This window comes from Suricata suricatta, chromosome 1, assembly GCF_006229205.1.
Source record: "Suricata suricatta isolate VVHF042 chromosome 1, meerkat_22Aug2017_6uvM2_HiC, whole genome shotgun sequence".
NCBI classification, from domain to species: domain Eukaryota; kingdom Metazoa; phylum Chordata; class Mammalia; order Carnivora; family Herpestidae; genus Suricata; species Suricata suricatta.
In genome coordinates this window covers 80,677,857-80,699,400 of record NC_043700.1, presented here as the reverse complement: position 1 = coordinate 80,699,400, position 21,544 = coordinate 80,677,857, and the positions used below count along the sequence as shown (strand labels likewise).

The window sequence follows — 21,544 nt, the reverse complement described above, 5'->3', positions numbered from 1 at the left end:
TGTCTCACTCAGAGTGAAGAGCCCAGGCGTTTTCATTGACCTCCTGGATCCTGTGAGGTCTGCTTCCTGTTATCTCTGCCTCACTGTTAGCATCTTCCCTCTGCTCAATGACAGCTGCTTTGCTCTGCCTCCAATTTGCCAGGCAGCCTCCCACTGCAGGGGTCTTTGTACTTGGAGTTCTTTAGTCTGAAAAGCGCTCCCCTCAGACAACTGCACAGCTCACTCCCTCAGCTTTTCCTCACAAGTCACCTCTGTGAGGTCTTCCTGGAGCACCCCAGCATTCCAAACCCTGTTTCTTTGCTTTATTTTGATTGCCCGCACCACTAACCTATAGCATAATGGCATTTATCTTGGTTATTGTCGGTCTCCTTTATCTGAGTGTACGTTTCTCTTAAGAACAGGGATTTTTGATCCGTGTTATTCGCTGCTGTATCTGGAGAGCCTGAAACTGTATCTGGCACCCAGCAGGGGGGGCAATATCCATGAAATAAGTGAATTCGCTAGACCTATTCTAGGGCTCATAAGGTTATCTCCAGCCCAGTCCTAGGATGTGGCATCAGTCTAGCTGATACTTGCCCTTGGAGGAGTCTAAGAGTTACAGGATTTGGGATTGCAGGGTTCCTGGCTCTCTGTGAAGGGCGAGGAGAGGGAGCCGCTGTGAATCCAGGAAGCCCGAACTAGCTATAGCTTGGCCCTCAGCCATCTGCTTCCGGTCTCGAGCAGCCCCGCCTCCTGGCAAACAGGCATGTTAACAAAGCCCGCAGGCCGGGAAGCCTGATCCAAGCCTTCATCCCCACACTGTTGCCTATCTCTCAATTCCTTTGTCTGGCTCCCCAAGCTTTCCTTTTAAAGAATTAGACTGTCAAGGAAATGCTCAACAGAAGACATGGGCCCAAAACATTATATAGAGTCATCTTAAAGCAGAAAATAGTGTGAAATACTTTGTACTCACCACATAAACTGCTATTTTGTTCAGGTTTGAAGTCGATGCTGTAACAAAAGAGCCTTCTTACAGGATGGGTAGTGAAGAATACACATTCAGAGCAGCCAGAGATCAGAAATGAGGCAGCTGTCAGCCAGCTCATGAGTTTCACTGTTAGATTAAAGAACTAAAGTAGCTTTAAGTTTAATTTTTTTAATGTTTTATTTATTTTTGAGAGTGAAAGAATGAATAAGTGGGAGCAGGGGAGGGGCGAAGAGAGTGGGACAGAAGATCCGAAGCAGGCTTTGTGCTGACAGCAACAAGCCCGATGCGGGGCTTGAACCTGCAAACTGCGAGATTATGACCTGAGCTGAAGTCAGAGGCTTAACCGAGTGAGCCACCCAGGTGCCCCAAGCAGCTCTAAGTTTAGACTCCCTAGACAAAGCTTCGGTGAGAGACCAGCCCAAGCCCGGGGGGGGGGGGGGGGGGGGGGGGGGGGGGGGGGGGGGGGGCTGGTATCCAAGCTCTTGCGACAGGAAAGTGAGGATATGGCTAGAACCTTTCCTACTTGCTGTGACAGACTTCCGGACAGCTGGCCTCTGTGGCACTTCCCCATCGTTAATCCCCCCTCCATCCAGAATCAGACTTGAGGTACTGTGGGATGGCAGGACTGGCTGGATCTGTGGTTTCTCTGGCACACCCACTTCCCCAGCAGCCAGGCTCCTAATGGTCTCTTCCTTTCCCCTGGCAGTAGCTTTTGCTTCTGAGTTTTCATATGCAAAAGCCACTGAGAGCCGGACCCAGGGCTCTGTGGCTAAAAGCTCAGGGGGATGCCAGTTCAAGTCTATGAGGATATACACGAAAGCTATCATCTGGATGGTGTATTGATTATTAGCTTGGGAAGCGAATCACCGCAGAGCTAGATCAAAAGGGACCATTCAGAGATAGTAAATCACAATACATTGAAATCAAGAAAACAATCCATGGAGGTACTAAAAAAACATAACACAACCATTAAAAATGAGACAGGAACTTTAATCATTTTTCAGAAAATGCCTTTTGAAATGCACTGACTACCTTCTGGAGGTGAAGGAGGCTGAACTGACTGGCCCATCCGGCTCATGGACTAAGCTGGGACTAATCAACTCACAGGCTCAGGGCTCCTCCACGTGCAGCCTAAAGAAGCAAACAGACTACAAGTGGCCTATATGTAATAAGAATAGTTCCACGGTGTCGAGAAGTACTAAGATGAGTTTGAATGGATGAGAGCAAGATGATGGCACCGCATCCACAAAGACACGCTCAGTCACAGTTCCTTTCTCAGTAATAATGGAAAATTCTGACTTCTCTTGTTTACCTAGGGCTACGCACTAATACACATGCCTGTTCGCCTCCCAAATCCGCATCACTGATGTTGGCAAGGTAGAGGTGGGCAAGAGAATCAGATTTCACAGTTATTTCTTGAGGTATCTTTAATGGAACAACATTAAAGTCAAATCAAATCAATGACTAGTTACCCAACGGGGCACACACCAAATAGTATTACAGTGTACTAATGAGGGATTGTCACCCTTTTATCACTTCTGCAGGGTAAGTTAAATAATTAGACAACTGATACACATTCTCTTTCTTATTTTAAATACACCCGTTCACAAACACACCACGATATTCTGTCTTTATTTCAAAATATTTGCCTCGAAGTGTTGGTTTACTCAGTCAAAATGGTTGTCTAAATATAATTTCCTCTCCAAAGTTGTCAAAAGAATGTCATTATTGCCTTAGGCAGGAACTGAAGCACAAAGATAAAAGCCGTATCTGAATATCTGATGTATTTTATTTGTTCACATTTGTCCTACTTGAGGTTAACACTACTTCATTTGACAGTTTAAAAATCATTCTGTAAACAGAATAAAAAACAGCAGCAACACAGCTCAAAGAAAAACACAATGCATATAAAGGAATGTGTTGAAAGGGACACTCTGAATCAGCAAAGAAATGTGACCATGATGATGATGAAGTCAACAACAAGGAGGAAAAACCTTCAACATCTGTAAAAGGCAAAACTGTAATTGTAATAAAAAAAAAAAAAAGCAAGAATCCAAAGTGCAGGTGTGCTAGTTTTCATTCCCACATCCATTCAGGAAATAGATAGAGCATACTATTCTTTTAATAAAGTGACAAGTTCTGCTTTAAAACATTCAGGTTCGTTATCTTGCAGATTTTGTTTTCTAGTTTACATGACCTCTACTTGACATTGATTTTAACGGGAAAGATGGTCATACAGGATACATGGCTTAATTGCTTGAATCTATGCAGAGTATAGAAATGGTAAAGTTTACTGGCTTAGTTTTTGCTTTATTTGCAATGAGTAACAAGAAGCTGAAGATCCAGTACCAGAAGCATCAGTACTTTTACTCTTAAAAAAAGAAAATCCTGAGCCCTCAGTTACCTTTGTTGCCATTTTCAGATTCTCTGTAACAAAAGACTGTTCATTTTCCCTGAATTCTAACCCGTTGACTTGAATAATCAGAATAGTTTTTTTAATGCAAAGTTGGTTGGTCCAGTATTGGTCCAAATTGATCAACTGGACGTGTTATTCTGGCATCATGTAAAAATCATATGCACTTTCATTGTTTAGAGCCTCAAATGTTTTCCCCCTGAAAGGAAACCTCTGTTGAATATGATTTTTGAATAGAGGACGTTTATGAAATATATTTCAAATCTTAAAAAATATTTCTAATGCTCCCTAAAATGGCATATATAGGATTTACCCCAGCTGACAATGCCTGTTCCTTTTAGGAACATTTCTGCGTAATATTTCACCTTCCTGCAGGCTCTAGTTTTATCTAAAAAGCCCAATACACAAATGGCTGCTGCCTTACTTAGCATTAAACAGCACTATTTTTTAAACCATGTATACAGTTCAACAGCAAGATTAAGAAGTTAAAATACACACATATCACAGACAGATTAATCTTTTTTGGAATTCACTGAATTAACTGTGTTCTGGTCAATCCCCTCCCCCACAAGACAGTGTACTGTACCTACATCGAGGTGTTTAAATATTTCTCCAACAGTTTTCATTGTATTATATTATGAAAACACTAGGCTTCAAGCCGGGTACTAATAAATATTTAATTTAAAAGGAAGAAAGAAACCCCAACACAGAACGTTAAAAAAAAACAAACCCTTTTCCCTCCCTCCCCTCCCTCCTCCCCAGAGAAGGCGTGGGTGTCAGCCCGACATGGCTGAGATCTCATAGTCACTGGCGGAAGCGAGGGGCTTGCCTATCATCCGGATGTTTTTTGCACTGGTGATCCTGGCCATCATACACACGGGCTTGTCAAAGTACTTCACCAGGGCCGGCTCAGTCAGGAGGGAGGCCAGGAACTGCTCGAAGGTGATGGCCCAGTCCCGGTCCAGGCTGGTGCTCCGGGGCAGTGCCGCCGTGCCCTGGCCGCTGCGCACCAGGACTGTGTCCTCCCCGATGTCCTCACAGTGCAGCTTGTCCTCCTCGTGGGAGCCGGCGCTCAGCACCGAGTACGAGGACATGGAGCTGTCGTCCTTGGTGTCGTCATCGGAAATCAGCATGGAGGAGCAGGCCCCATTGTCCCGGGGGGAGGAGTCCTCCAGCTTGATGTCCTCCATCTGCCCTCCCAAGGAGGGCTCCTCACCCTCCACCGCCAAGCCGGCCGTGAGGGGCTCAACGGACTCCACCGCGTAAGGCTGGCTGGGCCCTTTCTTGGGGAAGAGCACGCCCGGGATGCCCGGGTTGCAGGAGGGCCCGCTGCCCCCGCTCCCGCCCTCCTTTGCAGGCTGGGTGGCAAAGAGCTTGCCGACTTCCCCGATCTCCAGGAGGAGGCTGGTCACCGCAGCCGTGGCGTGGTACAGCTCCTGCTCATTGGGGTCTTCACTGAACATGTTGTACATGGTCTTACACAGCTCGATAAACTGCCCCTGAAAAGTGATGGGGGAAAACACAAAGGATGTGGCCATCTCATTGGAAGCACAGAGGCATCACTGAAGCAGACTGTAAAGCCATTTAATGTGAGGGCTCCTGAAAGACTCTGCAAAGTGCTATATGTAGGATCAACTGACTGCTGTTTAAAGTCTCGTTACTTGGGGCGCCTGGATGGCTTAGTCGGTTAACCAGCTGCCTTTTGACTTCGGCTCAGGTCATTAACTCGTGGTTCCTGAGTTCCAGCTCTGGGTCAGGCTCTGCACTGACAGTGTGGAGCCTGCTTGGGATTCTCCCTCTCTTCTCTCTCTGCCCGCCCCCCACCCCCAACTAAATGAATGAACTTAAAAAAATAAAGTCTCTTTATTCATGTTTCTACTCTTTTTAATTTGAAGAATTTCCAACATCCATGAAAGTAAAAAGAATGAAATAATGAACCTTCATGTGGCTGGCCCCCGGAGTCTGGCATGACTGTCCTCCAGTTAGCTGCCTCACTAACTCTTTTATCCTTTGTTCAGTATCTAAGTCAATCCCAGACCTCCATCTCATGTCTATACCCTTCCGCGTGCAGCCCCGGTTGAGCTCAGACCCCTTTTCGCAGGACACATCTGCGGGTGTCCCCGGACAGGAGGGTGCCTTCCACTCCCCACCCACGTGATTCATCTGCTCTGCTGTTAGGAGACAGCATTTTCATCCTGTAACATATGTTATAATTATTTATAGTTTTTTTCTGCCTCTCTACATTTCAGCTTCTTAAGGAAAAAAAGTGTCCAACATCTTTAAAGCCGAACACGGTGATTTGAAAATGGCATGAGCCTGTCTTCTGAGTATCTGAAGGTATTTTTAATAACTGAGATGAGAATGTGTGTACTCTAAAAACTGAGTATTTTGTGATTCACATTTTCTCTGAGGGGGTCACCTTCTCAGGATTGAGCATATTTTTGGTGCACAAAAACATGCACAGAATAGATCCAAACATATCTTAATTAAATACCCCATGTAACCATTATCTTCTAATTAATTGATTAATTATTTTTATTTTTTTTTTTGAAAGAGAGAGAGAAAGAGAGAGAGAGCATGTACAAGTGGGGGAAGAGGGAGAGAGGGAGAGAGAGAGAGAATCCCAAGCAGGCTCCACCCTTCGTATGGAGCCTGATGCAAGGCTCAATCCCATGACCCTGGATCATAATCTGAGCCGAAATCAAAAGTCGGACACTCAACTGACTGAGCCACCCAGGCAAGGCATCCCCTTTTATTAATTCATTTTTAATTTTTTATTGAGTTAACATTATCTTTCAGGGGTACATATTGAACATTTTTCTATGACTGGAAAACAGAGCTTCAAGGTTCAAAATGAAGAAACAGAAATGTTAGACACTTACCTGATTCAATTTGGGTAAATCCTTTGCATTCTTTGATTTGGACTTATTTTCTGGAGTCCAGAGTCTCAGATAATTACGATTTTCTTGAGAATTTGCCCTCTTCCCTAAAACCCAAATGTCAAGAAATAAGTATTCAAAGGCCCAGAAACAAGTGTTCACCCAGCAGTACGGGAAACAGGCAGGAGATCGGTACCTCTGTCCGGCTGCAGACTCACAGTCACAAAGCCATCATCCGGGCCGTGCTTTCTCCTGCTATCCAGCCCAACCACTGCCGAGAAATATGCAGAAGAAAAAAGAAAGCACAAGGTTATATAGTAAACTGACAGACTTAGGATTTGCAGTAGAAAACAGAAAAATCTTTAGGTAGGGTTGCCTGATTTAGCAAAACAAAGAAAACAAAAACCAAAACCCGCTGAGTTTACACTGAGTTAAATTTGAATTTGAGATAAATAACAAAATAATATTTTAGTATAAATATGTCCTAAAGGGGCACCTGGGAGGCTGGGTCAGTTAAGCGTTCGACTTCAGCTCAGGTCATGATCTCATGGTCCATGAGTTTGAGCCGCGCGTCAGGCTCCGTGCTGACAGCTCAGAGCCTGGAGCCTGCTTCAGATTCTATGTCTCCCTTTCTCTCTGCCCCTCCCCCTCTCGTGCTCTATCCCTCTCTGTCTCTCAAAAATAAATAAACAATAAAAAAATGAGTCCTAAATATCACATGGAACATACTGTGCTAAACAAATGATGTCTCGTTAATCTCGAATTCAGATTTTACTGGTGTTCCATATCTTTCCTGACAACCCTATTTCTCAGTAATGGACTACCCCAGAATTATTTTTCACAAATGGGGTTCAGTGTAGAACTAGGAATTAAAGAAACGATGTCATGTAGTCTTCCCTTCTTAAAAACTGGGCGTGTTGGCCCAATGACTGTTGGCTTCCCTACCCTCTCTGATACATCATCATAACTTTGCATTCATGAGACTGGTTTTCAGCCAGGCTCTACAAAAGACCAAGAACTCACTTTTAAAAAAAGAAAACAAAAAAAAATGTTATATGCTACAAACATTCACATTCATAATACGGCATTTCAAAACTATGGCTTTTTGGGGTGCCTGGGTGGCTCAGTCAGGTAACCTTCCGACTCTAGATTTCATCTCAGATCACGATCTCACGGTCTGTGGGTTTGAGCCCTGCACTGGGTTCTGCACTTACAGGGCAAAGCCTGCTTTCGATTCTCTCTCTCGCTCCCCCCTTCTCTCTCTCTCTCCTTCCAAGTAAATATATAAATTAAAAAAAAATAGGACTTTCAAGGAAACCACTTTTTTAACTGTTTTCTTTTTACTTCTTAAAACAGGACATGGGGCGCCTGGGTAGCTCAGCCGGTTAAGCCTCCGGCTTCAGCTCAGGTCAGATCTCACATTTGTGGGTTCGAGCCCTGCGTCAGGCTCTGTGCTGACAGCTAGCTCAGAGCCTGGAGCCTGCTTCTGGTTCTGTGTCTCCTTCTCTCTCTGCCCCTCCCCCTCTCATGCTCTGTCTCTCTCTGTATCAAAAATAAATAAAACATTAAAAAAAATTTAAAAAAAATAAAATAAAACAGGACATGACTGGGCACATAATGACTTCAAAAGGGAGAGGTATAAAAATCTTCCTCCCACTCCCCATTCAGTTTGTCAGCTGTCAGAATGCATTCCAGCCCATCTCCACTCATCCAAAAGGGGGCTGGTTTGCCAGATACGTGACCGTCACTGAATTCAGCGTCAGGTTAATTTCAGCAGCTTTTAAGACAGAGTGAGGACAATGTACTGCATGTCGCTAGAAATTCTTCTCCTCTTAATGTTGAAAATTATTTAGGAAACAAGTAGATATTCAAAAATATTTTAAAGTACGGTAAGTTCATGCAACAGATATTATACAGCCATTTAAAAACCAGGTTTTCAGAAAGGGGTGCCTGGGTGGCTCAGTCAGGTAAGCGACAAGACTACGGCTCAGATTATAATCTCACAGTCTGTGAGTTCCAGCCCCATGTCGGGCTCTGTGCGGGCAGCTCAGAGCCTAGAGCCTGCTTCGGACTCTGTGTCTTCCTTTCTCTCTGCCTCTTCCCTGCTCACGCTCTGTTGGTCTCTCTCTCTCAAAAATAAATAAACATTAAAAAAAATAAAAATAAGTAAAGACCAGGTTTTCAGAGAATATTTAATGACACTGTAGCATAGTCACTGGATTTTCAATGAAAAAAGTAGGATACAAAATTGTACAGGCAGATTGATCCCAGTTTTGTATATAAGCATATATATTATTATAATTACATATGTTATATGAACAAAGATGACAAAAGTATTTCAGGATACTGTTATCTTTGTATCATAAAATTTTAAGCTTTATCCTTATTTTATATATTATATCTATATTTTTTTAAATTTCAATGCAAAGCAATAGTGATTTGGGAGTTAGAAAAATATTTTTTTAAAAAACCTTTAATGATTATTAAATCCTATTGGCATGTGACCATTCCTGAAGCATTCTGAAATAAGCGAATCCTTTTCTGAAGGAAATGGGTGTTTCCTAACAAAGATATGGCTTACCCTTTGCAGCCAAAATACTATTGCAAACAAAGAATATTCTAAGAAATGCTAAGGCACTGTGCTAAAAGCCTTACTATGTCATCTCGTTAAGTCCATACGATACCCAATATGCCAGCTGTCATCTCCATTTCCCATAGAAGGAAACTGAGGCTCAGAGATGCCACAACCTACCTGCGGTCACCGAGGTAACAATATACAGAGAAATATTCCACCCAAAGACCCTACCTGCAACTCACATTGCCAGTAAGAAGAATAAGAGTGGGTCTGGCTCACCCCGGTCTCCTCAATCATGCTAACACTGTTTGGTGACAGATGGTGACCACACTTATTGTGATGAGCATGAGTGACACATAGAATCGTTGGGTCATGTTGCACAGCGGAAACTACTACAACCCTGTAAGGTAAATACTCCAATTAAAAAAAAAAAAAAAGGCTGATCTAAACTGTGCTTACTTTGAAAGGGCAAGATTTCAGAGGCAAAAGGAGCCAGAAGCAACCCATGTCTACTTTTGGACTTGGGTGAAGTCATGCAGCTGCAGTAATGATGAATTAGAAGGTAAATTAGTCACTGCAATAGCAAGCTGAGAGACGTTGCTTAGATTCATACAAGACAGACACTGCCTTGTACATCTTATTGGATACAGAGTGTTGAATCATGTCTACATAGACCTAACAACTACATAAAGCCGAAGTCAGCACATTTTTTTTTCATAAAAGACTGGACGGTAAATATTTTACAGGTTTTGCAGGCCACACTGCCTCTGTCTCAACTACTCAGTTCTACCACTCACAGCATGAAAGGAGCCAGAGGCAATACATAAATGAAAAGCTTGGTGGTGTTTCAATAAAACTTTATTTATAGGCACTGAAGTTTAAATTTCATATAATTTCCTCATATCATGAAATATTATTCTACTTCTGATTTCTTAAAATCCATTTAAAAACGTAAAAAGCATTCTTAGTCTGCAGGCTGTACAAACAAACCACATTTGGCCCACAGGCTGAAGTTTGCTGACACCTATTACAGAGCCTGTATCTCTTGCACACAGATATAAGAGAACTCTTTCAGACACAATGTCCTGATTTTGGACGGCAGCATAATACTAGGATGATGTTCTTAATGCACCTGACCACAGTAGGGAGAGGGGAGCAAAACATAGAGCTCTAGGGGTCCTGTTTTCTCGAAGTCTGTGGGACATGAGGTACATGGTCCCTTTAGTGGGCAAAGTACCCACTCTCCAGTAGTTGGCAGCCTGACTTCACAAATGTGAAAAGAAAGTAATGTATTAGGTAACTGTATTCATATACTTCTTTGATCTACTAGCTTTGGAGGCACCTTTTTCCAGTAACAGAGGCTCTGTAGGAAAGAAATGCCGCACATCTGGGGAGGAAGGTCACTTACCATGTGTGCATTCGGGGGTGATGTCTTCAAAGAAGTACTGAGTTGCTTCAAAAGCAGAATCTGGCTCGTCCTGATCAGAAGATGGCTCTAGAGAGGGGAAGAGAGGTAATTATAGTATTGGCAGGGCGGTGACTCAAGGAAAGCGTGCTTTAATTGTTAAAGAGGTGATATGGGGGAGGATGAGGAGCTGGAGGAGATGGGCACATCGCTGGGGGCCCTGAATGCCGACTCCCTCTACAGCCTTATGGGGGGCGGGGGGCTTACTCCATTTTTCACTCCACCTTCCTTTTTAACAACCACACACTGAAGTGTCCCTTTGCTCCTTCCTTTTTACAAGACTGTCCTAAATTCTGTGAAATGCTGCCTTACAAACTAAATTTTTAGGATACTGTATGCAATTAAAAATAATTCTCAAATCCACAATTTTACCCTATCTCTATCCTTAATGCCAACCCCCCACTGTGTGTGTGTGTGTGTGTGTGTGTGTGTGTGTGTTTGCTAGATATATCCAAGCTATAGGCCAATGTTTTTAAAATGTGAACTCAAACCTTCTCCATCTTGCCCACTTGTTTCTGTCAGTGTTAAAATGACTCTTTCTAAACTCAAAATCTCAGGTTCTACATTCTCTTCTCTTTTGCAACCTTTGTATCCTGTGAGTTACCAAATGCTATTTATTCTTCCTCTTGCACATGTCTACTCTTGTCTATTACAACTCAGATCTCATACTTCTGTTACAACAGGTAAATGACCATGCAATCAAGCACATACTGATTCAGGAACCTATGTAGATAATTACTATTCAGTTCTGCTTAGTGACCAGTGAGTGATTTGGTTTCAAACCAGGTCATGGTCACAAATACATGTGCTCCTCTGTGTGGCGCACTTACCAGGCAAGACATGCATTTTGTACAGGAGTTTGAGTTTCTCTGTGAGGTCCCCATGGCACGCAGCACCTAAAATCACATAAGTACAATGTGAAATATGTCACATGTGCTAGTGGCCGCTCTCAGCTTAGCATTCCCCTGAAAAGTCTACTTATTGCAAATTGAAATCAAGACCCTGGCTGACAAAAGGTCTGGTCAGGACATATTTGGGTTAAGAGCTCTGGAACCCAGATGCCTGGATGCAACTCCTTTGTACCGACTATTTGCCCTAGGGAGAGTTAACCTCTCTGTACCTCAGTTTCCCCTGTATAAGGTCGGATGATAAATAGATGATTCTACCAGTGGTCTTGCCATCAGGATCAAAGGAATGTGAGAAGTAAATGTGTTAACATGTATAAAACAGTTAGAATAGCCCCTGGGACATAATAAATGTGTTATTTATAAGAAAACTCATATAAATATAACGGTTTCAACAGTCTAATGGAATTCAGAAATAATCTCAAAATATGTCTGAGATTGTTTCCTATTACTCATTGTAGAAATTTCTTTTAGTTGTTTCGGGGTTCTCCTAAATACTTCTTTAGTTTAATTCATCTTCATCTGTCTGCCATTATATCACCATCCCTTCAATCAAAAGAACCCTGTTACTGTCCCCTTAAAGTCTCTACGTATTTCAGGAATCAGAAAATCCTTCAGAAATATCTAGTGTTAGAGCACCTAGTTGAAGATTAGTCAGATTTAGGGAAAGAGGAATCACAGAATCTGGGTTGGCAGGAACATCAGGGTGTCCACTGGACGGAGGCATCCCCCTTCACGCACTGAAGAAAGACAGGGCTCTAGCACCTGCTTGAACACTCAGAGACAGGGAGCTCATCACCACCAGATGCATCCCATTCTACGGATGCATTCTCTAAATACTGAAAGTTTCTCTGCACTTTTTGCTTTAGTGTCAAGATCCTTCCCCTGCACTCTCAACTTCAGAAAGTCCACAAAATCCATGAAATGCACAATTTGTCTCTATGTGCATATATCATTTTGAGGAGAAGAAAATGTCCATAGTCCCTATTAGATCTCAAAGAGTCTATGACTCAATAAAAGGTTTAGAGCTGCTCTTCTTTCCCCTATTCTACTCTTTAAAGCCAATCAGAAAGGTCTACTGCCTCAATACAACAATCCTTCAGATTCTGAGGATCACTCACCTGTCTCCCTCAAGCTTATCTTTTCAAGGCAAGTTTATCCTGCCCTCTCCAAAGTTTTCCACTTTCTCACATAGCATGCCTTGTATAAGGCTTCCGCATTTTTACTCATAACCGGTCAGTCAATATCTCTCTGGACAGAGAGTTCCAGAAGACTCTTATCTACTTCAGAGAATAGTGGAGCTGTTTTTGACTCTTCCACTAATATAGCCTGAGTTTGCATTCGATTTGTTATACTCTTTCACTCGGGAGTATCATACTGACCACGTGGTTAACTAAACTGCAAGATGTCTGCATACTAAGATTAATCATTAAAGCAACGACAGACACTTCTATCTCATAAAATTATCGTGAGAAGAGAATGAAACACGCATGGGAAGTAGTTAGCATGAGATTTAACACAAAGCAAATAATTAATAAATGTCTGTCATTAAACCCTTTTTAAGTCAGGCACCATTCCAGAAACTCTATTCAAAGTCATTTTATCCCCGACAGTAACTCATTTGCAAATGAAGGAAAAATCAGAGTTCAAATACCAAGCCCAAAGTACTTGAGAACTCTCAGTTGAAACAGATTTATTAACCATCACATTTTTGGGGGCAGTGTTTGGCCAGTTACCTAAATCACCAACTTCTATACACTCCCACCTCTTCCATTTATAACGAGTCATCTGACAAATGACGGACCAGCCACATTATGACGTGTATGGCATATTTAAAGCCTGCCTTTCAGCAACATGACTGGAAAAGGAGGTGCACTTCATCTGTGGCTTCGGACAGTAATCCCTCATTTCTAATTCCATACAGACCATCTGTTCACGAATTTCTAGAGGGAACTTCCTGGGATTGACATTAAAATTACTGACTCACCTTTTCCAGAATTCGTTTTTTAGTTTTTAAAACCTGAACAGAATTTCTCTTTTCTGGTCTACTTGTCTATCTCCATAATAATTGTCCCACTCGAGTGACAACTTTCATGACTCCCAGTGTCTGAAAAGGCATACTTCACTCAAGAACTTAAGTGCATTTTGAGAAAGTCTAAATACTCTTTGTTTTCCTTACTTGAGTCACCTGAACTTAAGCCAATTAAGTATTTCTATTAAATTCTATCGCTTTTCTACATGCGAACTGGTTTCTTTTTCCTCCTCCTTATTCTTGTCCGAAGATAATTGTTAAAAATCCCCTTTTGTTGGCCACCTTTCTGGTAATAAGTAGTTACTTTGGGGCAGAAAAGATTAGGAGAGGGTTAAAGGCCTTTGGCCTTGCCTGGATTGTTTCACTGTTTAAAGAAGCTGAATGTACCTCTGTTACTTGTGTAATTAAAAACCGAGATCTCCTCCTTCCCTAAAAAATATCCTGCTTGCTGTCCTCAACACGGAGTAGCAAGAAAAGGATGAATCGGCGAGACAGCCCTTGCCTGAGTCCTGGGCCCAGCATGTACTAACTGGGCACTGCAGTCCAGTGACAGGTAAGTATTAACTCGCTAGAAACTAATATCCCAGCAAGTTATTTAACTTTTCTGAGCTTTCATGTCTTCAACCGACAATGGGGCTAATAAGAGTAGCAGGTGGGTAATAAAGCATAATAGAAAGAGCACAGACTGTGCCTCCCGAGTGCCTGGGTTGAAACTCCAACTCTGTAGTTGTGTGTCGCTGGCAAACTGAATGCATGTGAACATTAGTGCGGTGCCTGCCGCAGAGTAAATGCTGCGTAAATGTCAGCTGTCATTACTATCCCCTCAAGAGGCTACTGTTTGGATTTATGATAACATACACATTCTAAAGCATCTGAACAGTGGCTGTACTAAAAAAAAGGCTAGTTCTTCCATGTCCCCCTCCCCTTTGAAGCATATATGTGAGTGCTTTATACAAATACTTTTTCTTCCTAAGCACACTTCATCTACACCCCTTTGTCTTTTTACTTTTTTAAATGCCTTTTTAAAAATGTTTTTGTTTTATTTATTTATTTTGAGAGAGAGAGTGTGTGAGCAGGGGAGGGGCAGAGACAGGGGGAGAGAATCCTGAGCTAGTAGCACAGAGCCTGATGCTGGAACTCGTGGATTGTGAGATCCTGACCAGAGCTGAAAACCCGGACACTTAACTAACTGAGCCACCCAGGTGCCCCTCCCCTTTGCCTTTTTAAAAACCATCAGCTTCCCCTGCCTTCCCAGCCTTCTAGTCATTATTCTTAAAGATTTAGAGCACTTTTTGGAATCATCATTGGCTCTGTGCCTGGCCCCTTCATCTTTCCTAGGGCATGTTGTTTTAAAGTATATGACTTGGGGATGCCCGGATGGCTCAGTCAGTGAAGCCTCCAACTCTTGATTTTGGCTCAGGTCATGATCTCATGGTTTGTAAGACTGAGCCCTGCATCAGGCTCTACCTACCTGCTTTCAGCACAGAGTCTGCTTAGGATTCTCCCTCTCTCTTTGCCCTTACCCTGCTCGCTCGCTCGCTCTCTCTCTCTCTCAAAATAAATAAATAAACATTTTAAAATAAATAAAAAAAAACAAAGTACCTGGCCCAAAGTCACAGTGGGGCACACTTAGAATAAACTTTCTTTTTTCTTCTTTCATTCCAACACACTGGCATAATGCCTCCTACATCCACAACCTCCATGTCTGGTAGGCCAAGCTAGCACCCTGTAGCCTTTCTGTTCGATCATGAAGGGAACAAGAGTCCTAAAGGACACAGGGAAGTCCTGCTAACGCAGAGTAACGTCAGACAGTGAGGCTGAGGGGCAGAAACCACTGCAGCCTGTGAGTTGTGGGTGTGCTTTCTCAGGCCGCCGGTCCTTCCTCAGGGCTGGATGGAGAGAAAAGACCTCCATTCAGACCGCAGAAGTGTGGCGGTTTCTTCAGCCCTTTATTAAAAATATCACAAAATGTTTTTATAACATTTTGCAATACATAATATAAATATACTTTGTGTCAAAGAAAAACAATCCACTGAAATATTCTTTTTCTCATAAAGTTATCATGGTCTGTGGTTCCAGCGTGTAAGGTGGCGTTTTAGTGTCTTACAAAGTATCTGAGAATGTATTTTAACTAGTGCTGAGGACTAACTAATGTCAAAGGCAATGCTTGAATCACATAGTATGTCCATTAATTAAAATTCATTTTACCATCAGTTTGCAAACCTTAAGATGAGCCCTTCTGCTCTCTAAACCCAGTCTTTGGAGACAGTATGGGACTGTGGCCCTGAGGGCAGCACTGAAGACCACCACCGTCATCCCTTCCAAATTCATGCAACAACTCCTCCATGCTTACTTAGCCCAGCGACAAACTCTCGGAAGTTAATCAGAGAATCTCCATTTTCATCCAGTAACTGGAATAGGCGAGAGGCCAGCACTTCCGAGTGAGTTCCACAGGCCCAGGGAAAGAGAAGGGCAAACATCCCCTTGAACTGCTCAAAGTCAATGCGATACTGTTCCAGGTAAGGCAGGCTGGGGTCGTGGCGGTCCAGAGCGTTGCTGCTCCCCCCCCAGTAGCAGCTGGTTAGATGCTCTGCCTGAAAAATTAAAGACAGAAGAGGATTACTGGGGATATGATCTCACAGCAGAAACCGGGAAGAAAAAGCCCCGCCTCACATTTGCAAAAACCCTTTTTGGTGGACCCCTGTGAGTCTCCTGGGGCAGGTGCTCTGGTTTTAGGGCTTCCAGTCTTCTCCTTGTTCCACCCCGTCTCCACCGAACCACCCCACCAACTCCATGCCAACCACCTCTGCAGGTTATATCCGGCATGAAAGGTCCGGTTCAGTTACTGGAGGTAGGTGAAGAAAGGGACCCCCCACATTCCCCACCTCTACCCCTGTGTGTTTCCTCTTTACACAGACACACGCATTAAAAAAAAAAAAAAAAAGGCCCAGAAACAAAATTATCTATTTAAAAAAATTAAACAGAATGTTAACCTGAAGAGAATCTGTAATTTATAATTTAGGCCATCTGACCACCTTGTTTTCTAGGTGAGGCGGAGAAAGCCCAGAGGCTGAGCGGCTCTCACAAGGTACATCAACCACTTAGAGCAGAAGCATTGTAGGAAACATAGGTCTGAACCTAACAGACTCCATGACAGGCTAAGGTTTCCTCTTTGAACTAGAAGGCCTAAGGTTCAGTTCCTCCTATTAGGCTGTTACACATTACCCGAGGCAGGAGAGACCACCTTGTGGTATCTAATCAGGAAAGGCCAGCTACCTCTCCCCACATTCCTAAAGGTGAGGCCTACAGATAGAAACTTTAGATAGGACCTTGTTACCTCATGTTAAAGTTAACCTGATAGTCACCGAATAAGACCCTGAACTCGCTCTGTAATTGGTTAATTTCAAAGATACTCTAAATGTTGTGATTGGGTCCCGCCAAAAGTAACGAACACTCTAAACAAAATGTATGGTTAAAGTTGCTGCCAATACTGTTATATGGTAATGATTGGATCACTGTACCTATGTCACAATTTCCTGTAACTCCCCCTTCCCAAACCCCGTTAAAAACCCTGCTCAGCCCTTGTTTGGGGTTCTCAGCACGGATCCACTGAGTTGGTGAAGTCTGTGAGCCCGAGCCCGTAATAAAGCCCTTTGCCTTTGCATGTGTGCCTCAGCCTCCCTGGTGGTCTCTGGTCATTGAGGATATTGCGTTTTGGGCATTACAGCATCATGACATTTGGGGTTTCTGAATTCTTAGTCTAGTGTCCCAAAGACCCCTTGCCTCTTGGTCACTGTAATTATATAAATATCATAGTCACAGTATTCAAGCTACAAATGTGTGGTCTTCTTATTTCATGCATCTGAAAATAGCGCTAGGAAAATTATGAGTAGGAACCACTATGGTGAGAAGAGCAGAGATGTGGAAACAACAAAAAGCTTCCTGTTTCTGTCCTTGGAAACAAGGCAGCCTCTTATTCATGAAGTCATATTGATTCTGGTAGATATGTGCACCCATTCTAGGAAGACCACAAAGATAAAACTTGTAATAGAAAGGCCCAGAAGGACACCCCTCCCCCAGACATTTACAGTTAGCTCTGGATGGATGGGGGAGATGGGAAGGGCATGAAAAGGAGGACTTTATTTTTACTTTATTCCCCAATGTACTGTCTGAGTATCTCACTACAGTAATGTATAAATATTGCAGTAGAAAAAAGCACTTTCGAAACCGACCTTTCCCCCTTGCCTAGGAGTTGTGTAAGGGGGGAGTCAGTAGTGGGTGTAGTAGCTCAGTTTTGCTCTTACTTAGAAAGGTACAGAGCCCTAAATTCTTTATCACAATTGTTTACTGGAAACCACAGCCAATAAACTAGAAGACAGGGGAGCAGGGGTAGGCAAGACGGGCAGGGGGGGGGGGAAGGAGAGGTGGAGTGCAGACCCAAAGGCAGGTTTTTGCAAAGCTGCCTGGGGAGAATAAAGCAAGCCGGTCAGAGCTCACCGAAGATTTGGGACTGCATTCCAGGATCTAGTGCTTGAGGTCAGAGTGGGGGATGTCAGAGGGAGGTAGGGGAGGCTGAAGTCAGAGACTCTGCAAGGATCCAGTGGAGCCCTCTGCCCTGACCTCTCCGCCCTGACCTTGGTGGGTGGGAAGGCCTCGGTCAAACACCCCTGGGAGGGGTCCTCCTAACCTGAGCTACCGCAGTGCGTAAAGCTTGCCTAGGGCATTTCCTCCTAACAGAAGCTTGCAAATTACTCCCTAACCAGGCTGGAATGTGGCTCTCTGACAGTGCTCACAAACTTCAGGAAAAGACCAGCCAGTTCCTTGCCAAGCCCCATACTTCATCACGTGGGGACTAGGGACCCAGACCTCCAAAAAGGACCCAAGGAATAATTCGGGGAGTTCAAGAGAAACTAGGGCAAAGGGGCCTTGAACTACATTTTCCAGCAAATGCACCTCAAGGTGGCAGCCTTTCCACCTTTTCCTCCAAGTTTTTGTTTTGTTTTGAGTATAGTTGACATACAATGTTACATTAGTTTCACATGTAGGATTCAGTAGTTTGCCAAGTTTATTAGCTCCTCCAGAAGGGACTGCATCTGTCCTTTCTACATGCAGGAGATCCCCCTCCCCCGGAAACTGGCATTTTCAAGGGCTAAAAAGTCTGGCAAAGTGTCTGACACATAGTAACGCCTCAATGTTTGTTCAAAGAATTTAAAGCCAACTAAAGTGTTCAGAAGACTCAAGAAAAGAGAGTCCATAATGAAGTTTTTATCTTGGGCTCCACGGCATCTCCTGAGGCTCCCTCTGACCCCTGCCACTGAGTCTCAGGTTCTTTCTTGGGGTGCTCTGTAGATTGGGGGAACTCCTATTTGTCAACATAGCCTTAGGGCAGGGTTTTGGAGTATAAGAAGAGTTTGCATGTCCACAGGGTGCAAATGACACACTTGGTACCTAAGGGTGTGCAGATCAGAGAGCGCCCAGGCTTCAGCCATCTCTGGGTCCCAGACTTCTGCTCAACCAGCTCTGGTCCTCCTTTCCCTGGTGTCCCCCCAAAGCAGCCTCTTCTTTCTAATGTCAATGCTCTTCCTGTTATCTGTTCTTGGTCTTGCCTCTGGCTGCTACTCCCACTTCTGTTCAGTTACCTTAAATCCTGGCTCTGCCCATCCCCCCCCATAAAGTGGATTTCTTCTGGTCCTCAGCATCTCTTCAAAATCCAAAATTAATTGGATCATTGTACTTTATTTTGATCCAAGTTGGATCTTTGTATTTTTCCTTTATGAAACCGAGAGGGGCCCTTTTCTTATGAATAACCAATGTACACTGAGCAGTTAGTTACGGTGTATGAATAAAATATGAACGGGGGGCATACTATAGAGACTTCTCCATCAAGTGCCGAATGGAGCCTGGTGGGGGGCGGTGTCCACTCTGCTGGTCATGCTGCTGGCACACACGAAGGTCATCATCAACCAGCTATGGAACCTCACTCTCTGCGCACACCATCAGAAACATGCAGGGAGGATACTAGAGGGACCACTGATCACTGATTTACCCATGTATTCAATACACATGCTCAGAGCACCTGCCAGGGAGAGACACTATAGTAGGCACCAGTAAAACAAAAGTAAATAATGGCAGTGCCCTTCAGCAGCTAACAAGCAAGCGGGGATATCAGCGAAAACATTCCCAGCTATCACATCCTCTGATTCTAAGATCTATTAGTGTTCAACCCAGACCTTTGTCCCTTAATGCTTCCTGCTATATTATGTTTGCAGTTCTCCAAATAGTCATGGTTAGTTCTGGCAGTAACAGGGGAACATACAGGAAGCTACCCGATTAGAGATCAGGATAAAGTTGATATCAGCATAAAAGAATGAAAATCACAGAACTTGAACCAATTAGGCTTTTTCTTAGACATAGGAACAGCTTTATTCTTACTCTGGCTGCATATCTCTTTTTCAGTGTGTTTTAACATAGCTTAAAACAGGAAAGCTCTAAGGGTGCTTTAATATAGCTTCACATAAAAAATTATAAGGTACAATGATTTCAGGGAGACTTTAAACTAAACTGCCGTCATTCCAATGAGTATTATAAAGTAACACCTTATTTTGTTGGGTCTAAGGAAATAGCTAAAATATATATGGGATAGGATAGAGCTAAAACATCAGCTTAAATGAGTTAAGAGAATACGCTTATTTTTCATATGAAGCAGTCCAGTTTTTAAAAATGTTTATTTTTGAGAGAGAGAGAAGATAGCATGCATGCGCAGGAGAGGCCCAGAGACAGGGTGACCCAGGCTCCAAAGCGGGCTCTGCACTGACAGCAGCGAGCCTGGCTGTGGGGCTCGAACCATGACCTGACCTGAGCTGAAGTTGGATGCTCAACGGACTGAGCCACCCAGGTGCCCCGAAGCACTCCATTTCTATACTCTCAGCTTCATCTTCATATTTACGCACGTGGACACTCATGCTGTACGTTAACAGAAATGGGGCACCTGGGTAGATCAGTCGGTTAAGCATCCAAATGTGGCTCAGGTCATAATCTCCTGGTTTGTCGATCTGAGTCTCATGTCAGGCTCTCTGCTGTCAGCGCAGAGCCTATTTCAGATTCTCTGTCCTGTCTTTCTGCCCGTCCCCTGCTTGTGCTCTCTCTCTGAAAATAAATAAACCTTAAAAAATCTAGAACTAATTGAATTATTACAGTGAACTCTTTTATTCCCCTGGACGTACATGAATTTACTTTAAAATTCACCTTGAGGGGCTCAGTCGGTTAAACGTTCAACTTCGGCCCAGGTCATGATCTCATGGTACATGGTTCGAGTCCCACCCTGTAAGGATGCAGGTCCGATCCGGCCCTCACCACCGGTGGTCCCAGCCTTCCCGGAGCCGGTAGCGGTGCACCTCCGTGTTGGAGATGCACCGGGCCACAGTGGTGGGGGGCGTTCCCCCGCCAGCCGCAGGTCCGTTCCAGCCTTCCCCTATACTTAAAGGGGAAGGGGCCAGCTTCTCCTGAAAGGGCGCTCATTAAGGAGGGACAACTCCTGCAGCGCCCAATCGGGGGAGGCCGGCTATTACCTCTGACCTTGCTAGAGGTGGGCCTAGTCATGCCCCAAGTGGGGCGTCCTGGGCCCACTCTGATTGGTCAGTGCTCCGGATCGTGTGATTGGCTCCCACAACTGCCAGTATTGATGAGGGGGTAGGGATTGGATCACTGTACACCTGTCATTTCCTGTAACGCCCCCTCCCAAAGGCATAAAAGGCCCTGCCCTGCCTTTGTTGGGGCTCTCTCCAGGTGGCCGGCGTGTGGGATGGAGACTGTGAGCCCGAGCTTAAGCTTGTAATAAAGGCCCTTTGCTTTTGCAGGCGTGACTCGGTCTCCCTAGCAGTCTCTGGTGCTTGTTTTGGGGCGTTTTGGGGCGATTTTACAAACTTGGGCACAACAACCCCAAGCTCTGTGCTGACAGCTCAGAGCCTAGAGCTTGTTTTGGATTTTGCGTCTCCCTCTCTATCCCTCCCCTGCTCTCACTCTGTCTCTCTGTCTCTCTCTCTCAAAAATAAATAAACGTTAAAAAAAACCACTCACCTTGAAAAGAGCATAAAGTTCTTCCAGCTCATCAATGGTAAAGGAAGTTTCTGTCACAATTGTTCGGACCTATAAGAAGGTACACACAATTCATCTTACAATCTCAAAGATGTTATACTGAGAAAGTTACTGATTTTCTTCTTTTAAATTGTTAGAGCACTGTTGCCATTTCAGCAGCCATTGGGACAAGCCCCGCCGCCTCAGACCACCTTAAGGTAATCCCGCCTTCTGC

General features: G+C 43.9%; 1 protein-coding gene across 1 annotated transcript in view; it reads right to left on the bottom strand.

Moving 5' to 3' along the window:
• Nucleotides 1-2,376: 2,376 nt before the first annotated feature.
• Nucleotides 2,377-21,544, bottom strand: part of TBC1D9 (TBC1 domain family member 9) — a 74,485-nt gene continuing 55,317 nt past the window's right edge. The window contains exons 15-21 of the mRNA XM_029950987.1: nucleotides 21,313-21,381; nucleotides 15,590-15,830; nucleotides 11,130-11,195; nucleotides 10,243-10,329; nucleotides 6,456-6,530; nucleotides 6,263-6,366; nucleotides 2,377-4,879 (exon numbers count right to left, since the gene is read on the bottom strand). Of these exons, the coding sequence (XP_029806847.1) occupies nucleotides 4,157-4,879; nucleotides 6,263-6,366; nucleotides 6,456-6,530; nucleotides 10,243-10,329; nucleotides 11,130-11,195; nucleotides 15,590-15,830; nucleotides 21,313-21,381 (1,365 nt within the window). The 3' untranslated portion in view covers nucleotides 2,377-4,156. The remainder of the gene's footprint in view (nucleotides 4,880-6,262; nucleotides 6,367-6,455; nucleotides 6,531-10,242; nucleotides 10,330-11,129; nucleotides 11,196-15,589; nucleotides 15,831-21,312; nucleotides 21,382-21,544) is intronic.